Source organism: Monodon monoceros, unplaced genomic scaffold, assembly GCF_005190385.1.
Source record: "Monodon monoceros isolate NGI ecotype Baffin Bay Population unplaced genomic scaffold, NGI_Narwhal_1 Super_Scaffold_3, whole genome shotgun sequence".
In the NCBI taxonomy this organism is placed as follows: Eukaryota; Metazoa; Chordata; class Mammalia; order Artiodactyla; family Monodontidae; genus Monodon; species Monodon monoceros.
This window is the reverse complement of record NW_021703780.1, coordinates 25,554,671-25,563,196: the sequence shown is the minus strand read 5'-3', so window position 1 is coordinate 25,563,196 and position 8,526 is coordinate 25,554,671. Positions and strand designations below refer to the sequence as shown.

At 43.8% G+C, this 8,526-nt stretch overlaps 1 protein-coding gene across 1 annotated transcript; it reads right to left on the bottom strand.

Moving 5' to 3' along the window:
- Positions 1-1,362: 1,362 nt before the first annotated feature.
- IL17F (interleukin 17F) lies at positions 1,363-8,173 on the bottom strand. The gene is made up of 4 exons (XM_029244189.1): positions 8,064-8,173; positions 7,628-7,884; positions 3,320-3,525; positions 1,363-2,135 (listed from the first exon to the last, which is right to left on the bottom strand). The coding sequence occupies exons 2-4, from the start codon at positions 7,652-7,654 to the stop codon at positions 1,871-1,873; spliced, it is 498 nt and encodes a 165-aa protein (XP_029100022.1). The 5' UTR covers positions 7,655-7,884; positions 8,064-8,173; the 3' UTR covers positions 1,363-1,870.
- Between the last annotated feature and the right edge of the window lie 353 nt (positions 8,174-8,526).

Sequence of the window (8,526 nt, the reverse complement as noted above, 5' to 3'; positions counted from 1 at the left end):
TTCATTGCACAGATTTCTGCACCAGTATGGACTTATGGGATTCACAGCAAACTTACAAAGCTGATAACTATGAGAGAAAATGGTTTTTAGATTCCAAGAGGCTGAGCATTTTAAGTACCAACGTCAATGTTTATACCATAAGTGAAAGACTCTGAAGCAAAGAGAAGAGCCCACTTACCAGCTCCTCCATCCCCACCCTCACCTACAGACTAGGTAAAAGTTGCCCCCACTAAAGAGTTAAAAATGGGTGCCAGTCTCCTGCCCGCTGCCCATCCTCAAGCCAAGTTGCAGGTGGGAGTGAGAACTGATGCCCCATCCCCTCTCCGGAACTGAAAGGCAGCAGAACACAGATGTGCCTTGAGCCGGTAGTGTAGCAGTGAAGGAGAAAATGTGGTGCATCTGGGCGAGAGAGGGACCAGTGAGCCTCTGAGTGGTAGGGAGACCAAAATCTGGAAGCTCCTGTGTCTTCAAGAAGCACAAGAGATTCATGAAAGACCACTAGTGATTCCAGATGCAGAGTGACTGCCATAGCCCTAGTGACCAGGGGGTCTGCAGGCGGCCACTACCAAGACCATGGCCCCCGCCATGTGCATTTGTTACTTTTCTTCGTGTCTCCAGTACCACAGTGGCCAGTAGATGTTCAGGTTGTAAAATAATATAGCCAGGAAGACAGAGCAGTAAAGAGTCATAGGGAACACGAGCCCTGTTTGCACCATTTTCTTTAACTCTCCTCCTAACCCCCAAGAACCATTAATAATAGAGGAACTCTCCAAGGCATGGAAACAGAGAGGAGATTGCTGGTTGCCAGGAGCAGGGTGTGGGGGAATGGGGAGATGTTGGATGAAAGGGACACACTTTCATTTATAAGATTAATAAGCTCTGGGGATCTAACGTACAGCCTGGTGACTATAATTAACAATACTGTATTGTATTCTTGAAGTTTGCTAAAAGGGTACATCTTGAATGTTCTTATCACACACACACAAAAAGGAATTATGTGAAGGCATGGAGGTGTTAAGGAACCTTATTGTGGTAATAATTTCACCATATATACATGTATCAAATCATTACATTGTTATCACTTAAATTTACACCATGTTATTTATCAATTATGTCTCAAGAAAGCTGGGGGGGGGAAGCTAATATCACCAAGATCACACACAAATAATAATAATAATAATTCTGACACTAGCACTCTGATGAAATACGAAAAAACAGATGACAGGTGTATAGAACTTCATAGTCTTCAGGTCCACAAGGTTCGTGAGTACAAGCTGAGACTGGAAACAAACAACTAAAGTATTTTTCAATCATCAATACTTTATTATATTAGTACTTGTTATATTAATTTTTCTCCTACAATTTCATATAATCAATATATCATAAATACATGAACAGTTTCCCTAGAGGTATAAATATCAGGCCAACCTCATCTATATTTAGCAAATGCTTAATAAACAGGTGCTGGATCCTTATCTCCATTCTTCCCGCCCACCCCATCCTGCACAGACCCTCCCACACACTCTTACATTGTGCTTATTTTATTTGTTGCCTTTTGTGGAGCAGAAGCCCATTTTACCAACAGGGCCCCCATCCAATGACGGCATGGCTGGGAGGTGGTCGTGATAGCACATAAGCAGAGTAGGTGAGGGTCCTGCATTCTCCTCCATCTATTTTCAGGGGGGTGGGACATAGGAACATCTCAGGACCGTATAAAGATTCTGAAGCCCCAGAAAGTTACTCTATCTAATACAGAGCTTTGAGAGTCCCATGCAGATCTTATGAAGAGACCTGGGAAGTGGACAGAATTGGGAACCACACAGGACTCATGGCAAAGTGCTGGGTAAAGAGGGGCGTTTCTACAGCTTCTTCAGCTGAGCTGATCTGCCGCCCTCAAGCCACGCACGTAGCGGACGATGGGGGTGACACAGGTGCAACCAACAGTCACCCGCACCTTTTCCAGCCGGAAGGAGCGAGAGCAACCCTGGGACTCCCTCCGAAGGACCAGGAACTCTTGCTGGATGGGGACGGAGTTCATGGAGCTGTCTTCCTTCCCCTCGGCGTTGATGCAGCCCGTGTGCCTGCACCGGGCCTCTGCGATCTCGGAGGGGTATCGGTGGGGGTCCCGGGTGACGCTGCAGGAGGAGCAGGGAGAAGCCGATGGTGAGACCGGGCGTGGGAGGCGGGGAAAGATGCACAAAGGATGGGGGCCCCGCGGCACTGGGCGCCCACTTGCAGGGAGGCGGTGCCGGACAACTCAGGGCGGCAGCGCAGGCGCGGAGCAGACAACCTGGACTCAGACGCAGGCCCTTGGCGGGTGCTTAACTCCTTAGGCCTCAGTTCCCTCAACTTTAAAATGGGGGTTCGCAAATTCGTCTCCTGTGGGATTGTTACCAACACTCGGTGATACAAATGCGTATGAAACGCCACACCGTAAAACGTTGGCATTCCATACATGTTAGATCTTTTAGTTCATTTTCCTTTTCATTTTTATTATTATAATCATCATTCATCCTTTGGTTAGAGGCTGAACATCACTAGGAGGTCCCCCAGTACACAGTCTACAAAGCCTGCTGCTTGGGAAAGAAAACCAAAGCCCTGGGGGGTTGGTGAATCCAATGCCTTCTTTCAATTTCTCCCTGAATAGCCCCCTTGCCAGGGGGAATAAAGGCAGCAAAGCCAATCCAGCCAGCTGGCAAGCGTACACTCTGGCTTCCCAAGGCAAGCAGTGCAGGCAGCCCCAGAAGCACTTTTAATGGCCCTCGGGCTCTGTTTTCATACTTATATTTAGAGCATATAGATGAGTGCTTGCTATTCCGAGAACCTCCATGTGAGACAAAATCCCAAGTCTGTACCCTGAACATCCTCACCTAGCATCCCCTTCCCAAACTGGCCTTTCTCCTCCACTCTGGCCTCCTCCACACTCCTTGAAGACTGAAATCCAATCTGAGTGGCTCTCTCTGAACTGACTTTTCTGGTTCCCACTTATCTCTATGCAGAGACCATTATGTGGGCTGCTTTAAAGAGTCCTCTCTTCCAGCACAGAAAGTTTGTAAATTCCAAATCCAGGGCTGCGTGAAGCAGAAAAGGGCAAAGCGTCGATGAGAGTTTGGAAGCAAAATAGACCTTCGACCACATAGGAGGACTTAGCCCAAAATAGCAAGAAAATGTGAGCACCCAGGGAAAGTGGAATTTCCGTTTTTCAGAGTGAATGTCAGGACTATTATTTTTTCTATATTTTTGAAATTTTCTACTTATGGTTAGAATAAATTCACATGTTTTTCAAAAGAACGTGGAGGTCAGTCTCCTTGGCACGTACTTGTAATCCCAGGGGGTGCTGGAGCGGTTCTGGAAGCCGCGTGAGAGGGGAACGCCCTGATTCTGCCTGAGGATGCGGATGTCAACCCTCACAGTGTGGTCCTCCGGAGGGGGGCAGAGGGCAGGATCCCCAGCTTTGGGGCTTTTCCGACCTGCCACCTCCCCCAGGAGGGTCAGCCCCAATGTCAACAGCAGCAGGGACTTGACCTGGAAATAGATGAGAATGGAACTGGTTAGGGACTCTGGTGTCACTTGCTGACAAGAGACAGGTCATGCTTCAGCTGAACTCAGGGATGGGATCAGGGCTCCTCTCTGAACCTCAGATCCTCACCTGGCAACAGGAACAGTCATAATAAGATACCAGCGTACCAACCTGAGAACTAAACTCATTAGCCTGGTGATTGAGCCCTCCACAGTCCGAGAGCTCCTGAACAGGGAGAAAGACAGATGTCAGGATCTGGGACTGGGTTTAAATCCTGACCTGGTCTCCTCACTGAGCCTCTGCTTTCTCTTCTTTCCAGCCAGAGCATAACACTTGCTTCATAATAATATTCCCAAGATTAAATAAAACGTTCTTTGTAAAGCACCTACAATAAAAATAGGGGCTTAAGAAATGGTAACTCTTGCTTTTAATTTCCAACCTCACATCCATGAATCCTCCACAAAACTCTTTGTCCCAGCCATCCCTCCACCTGGAATACACCGCCCCACCCCTATCCATCCAAATCCTCCCCTTCCGTCAGGGCCCCCACTAGGACTCCGTCTCCTCCAGGAACTGTCCTGAAAGTAGTTCATTCATAAAGCTTTTACCATCTAGCACTCAAGCAGCCCTTCTTTATTGTCTGGACATGCAGTATTTGTGTTCATACAGATCTACACCTATTAGATGGTAAGTTCCTGCAGGAGAACATGTCATAGAACAGGTGTTCCAAAATACTTTCTGGATGAATGAAAGAGCAGGTGAGTGAATGCATGAACAAAACAATCCATTTAAATTAACAACATAGTTAAGCTCAACACATTAAGAAAAACACCATGCAAAACCAACTATAGCAGAGTTCTAATGACCCATGCTGACTGAAGGAAGCAGAGGCACTGAGGATGCTCAAGAGAGAAATGGAGACTATTTCTCTTTAGCTCCAGAAAATATATTTTTTATACTTACATTGAAATACCCGTTTATCTGGTATTACAGGAGTGCACAAAGAAAGCGTTCAGTGAAGACCTAACTAAAATAAAGGAAGAGCTAAAAATCTCTCCAGCTTCCCTTTCTCACGACCTGCTTTGCTCACCCCACGGTGACCACCGACCCTCTCTGGGGATGGACAAGCCTCATCACCAATACTCAACATAATGCAGACCCAGGGCTGAAAGTGAGCTACTTTCATCCTCAGGGCTCAGTGTCGTTCAGGCTCACACCTTCCGTGAGTTAGGGTTGGGAAGGTGCTTAGACATGTTGATTTAAAGGACCTTCTTTTTATCTTTTGCAAGTGCTGGAGGCAGGAAATGATAAGAGCAAACAAAAAGGTCATGGTGTCAAGTGCTGTACTAATGTAGCTGATACTAAAAAGAAGCTGAAAGCAAGATTGACCCAGATAAGCCTGAAAGAGGCTGATTTCCCTCCAGATAATCAGCAGATGTCTACTTTTGTCTCTTGCAATCATTCATTCATTCAACAACTCTTTCCCGTCTCTGGAGTCAAAAGTCCTGGGTCCATAACTCAGTTCCAGGACTCTTACTAGCTGTGACTCCACCAGCAAATGTGGAGATTAAATGATAGGACCCATATATAGCATGAAGAGCAGGGCTGGGACATGGAGAGTATTCAGTATAGGTACTATTGTTAAGTCTACATTGTCCTAATGATACACAGTGGACGAGAAAGATGTGGAATTTGCCCTCACGTAACTTCTGTCTAGACAAAGCACTATGACATTTTAAAAAGTAAAAGGATGCCTGCTTAGACAAGACGGTCCTTAGCTTCCCAACATGCTCAGCTCAACCTTTTACTTACTGCACTGTGAACTCCCGTAAAGAGAACATCTGAACACTTGTCTCCTGAACTCACCTGTGATTCGTGCTCACCCCATGTAGGAACATGCTCCAGAACCCGGGCAGCTCCCAGCCCATAAGAGTTTGCCCTACCACCGTATTGAGGATGTCCTGTGTGCCTGCACCTCCAATTTCTAATCCTATTCTAATGTCCTTTGCCCTGTCATGTTTCTTGCTGACAGTACAACAGATTTCTTCAAAGAAACCAAAAATAGACGTGGCTTTAGAACACAAAACTATCCAACAAATTTGTTTAAACACAATGGCTTTAAATTCAGAAATCTTGCTTCTGAACCATTCAAGGAAAAGAATATTACTTGGAGCCAGTAAACCTAGATTCATGTCCTCATTCTTGGGCATACAGTATCCAGTGATGTTAAATCACTTAAATTCATTGAGCTGTTGTTCATATGCACAATGGGGAAAGTCGTCCCAATCCGCTCCCCTGGATTGGTGCAAGACTCAGAGGTAAAAATAATGACATCATTAATATTAATATTTAACATTCTAATTCGAAAAAATACATGCACCCCAATGTTCATAGTGGCACTGTTTACAGTAGCTGAGACACAGAAGCAACCTAAATGTCCACGGGCAGATGAATGGATAAAGAAGATGAGGTGTGTGTGTGTGTGTGTGTGTGTGTGTGTGTGTGTGTGTGTGTATATATATGTGTATGTATATATAGTGGAATACTACTAAGCCATAAAAAGAATGAAATAATGCTATTTGCAGTAAAATGGATGGACCTAGAGATTATCATACTAAGTGAAGTAAACAAGAAAGAAAAAGACAAATACCATATGATATCATTTATATGTGGAATCTAAAATATGATACAAACGGACATATTTACAGAACAGAAACAGACTCACTGACATAGAGAACAAACTTATGGTTACCAAAGGGGAAAGGGGGCGGGGGAGGAATAAATTAGGAGTTTGGGATTAACATATAGACACAACTATATATAAAATAGATAATCAACAAGGACCTACTGTATAGCACAGGGAACTATATTCAATATCCTGTAATAAACCATAATGGAAATTATGGTTTATTTATTCACTTATATATAACTGAATCACTTGCTATATACCAATGTTGCTAATACAACATTGTAAATCAACTCTACTTCAATTAAAAAAGAATTTATTGAATGCTTTCTCTATCCTTATTGGTTGTTATATTAAAATGGCCAAGTTAACTAAAAGCCATGCCTGCATATATCTGCTATTTCAGAGAATAGGTTTAGTCATTCTCAATGATATCAATTAATCCTTCCATGAGGGAGATACCATTATTATTCCTCTATACAGATAAGAGGAATAAGAATGCACAGAGAGGCTAAGTAACTTACCCCAAATCCCACACTTGGTAAGTGGTGAGGCCAGGTCTGTCTGACTCCAAAGCCCATGCCCGCTAACTACTGCACTTGGCTGCATTTCTTACCATCTCTAAAACAGTATATGAATATAACGTAGTATTATCATCACCATATGCCATGACCTTTTATGAAATCCAATCTCTTTTAAGTTGCATGGCTTGTAAAAAGAGAGAAGAAAAGGAGTATTTAAACCAATAATATGGTGAGTGGTTTCCCAAGCCCTGCTTTCATGCTGCTGTATTTTAAATTCTTCGAAGGTCTTACCTGACGAATGCCAGGTGAGATTCTAGACCCAGGGGATGCAGATTTCCATCACATTAACATCTTCCTCTCCTCCAGGAGGAAGGAGACAATGCAAAAATGACCAGCTCTCAGAGATGTGTCAAATGTCTCTCCCATAGGAGCTGTCCAAGTGCATCACCAGGTGATTTCACTCCCTGCATGCAGGGCACTCCTTGTCATCTGCTCATCTTGGGGGAATCATTACCCCTATTGGGGCCCCAGCTTCCTTGGTTAAAATCAACATGTACAGCTCCTAAAAGTCTGGCTAAGCTCCCCCATGAGATGAGGGCCAACTTAACTCTACAATGGTGGCCACAAGAGAGACCATGTCCAGTTTGTGATGTCAAGAACTTCAAAAGCTAACACCAACTATGCCAGAGCCATCGGTGAAGAGCTATGGTTTTACACTCCATTATAATTTCTGGTTATTTTTTCTTTTTCTCCACCAGACAAGGATCAGCGTTAAAGTCAGCTCTGTTTTTTAAAGAAATGACCCCCCAAAAGACCCCAATCTAGCATCATTCCTTATAAATCTGCTTTCCTGAAATCCTAGGGATGACCAACACAAGAATGATCCTGACTACTCACCACGGCCATGTCACGCAGGAATGTCATTGTCACTTTGCTCTGGTCACCTGTTTCGTGCAGGAAGCTCTTTCTGTGCTGTGTTGCCTTCTGTGTGCCCGTGTGGTGTCAACGAGAGCACTGTTGGTTTTATAGCAATCTCTGTCCTTGTTTCAGTTGACCTGCTTACTGTCTAACTTGTGGTTGCCCCAGAGTTACTGACGAATGTAGTGTTGTTTTTTTTTCTATTCCACTTCCTGAAGGGGAATCGAAGGGGGACCCTAAAAAGGGATGATGAAAAAAGAATCAAATCTTCCTCTTCTTCTGCCCCACTCCCACCCCCATTGTCCTCACACTACAGCAAATTTTCTTATGTACTACAGAGATGAACCAAGTGACAAGCTGCTGTCATGATCTTTCATGTTTTTCCACAAAATGGCTAAGAACTCTAGTCACGCACCTTACATTCTACTTTCCAGTCATGCAATGTAAACTGAGATTTAAGCGGATAAGTCATCCTTCGAGGAGGCTCGGTATTAAACAGAGGACTATCTTTAGCTCTGTTTTATGAATGGAAAAAACAAAACCAGAGAAATGAATGGCATCAGTGAGAGATTCAGAAATTATATCCCAGGCAGTTAGTTTCATGGTCTCCCTGAACTAATTCTGTTTTAACCCCATGGTTAGACTCCTACCAGTGTTTGATAGATTGATAATCATTACTTATACAACATATAAACAACTATTATCTTGGCTGTGTCTGACTGAAGATGGTTTGATTTTTTAAACTAAATGGATTAGCAAGTAGAACCTTTAAATGCTCTGATGTGTAATTTTAAATGACTTGCAAAAATGTTAATTTATCTTAGTTCAGTTCAGGTCAACATTTATTAAGCACTTGCTGTATGCTAGGCATTATAGCC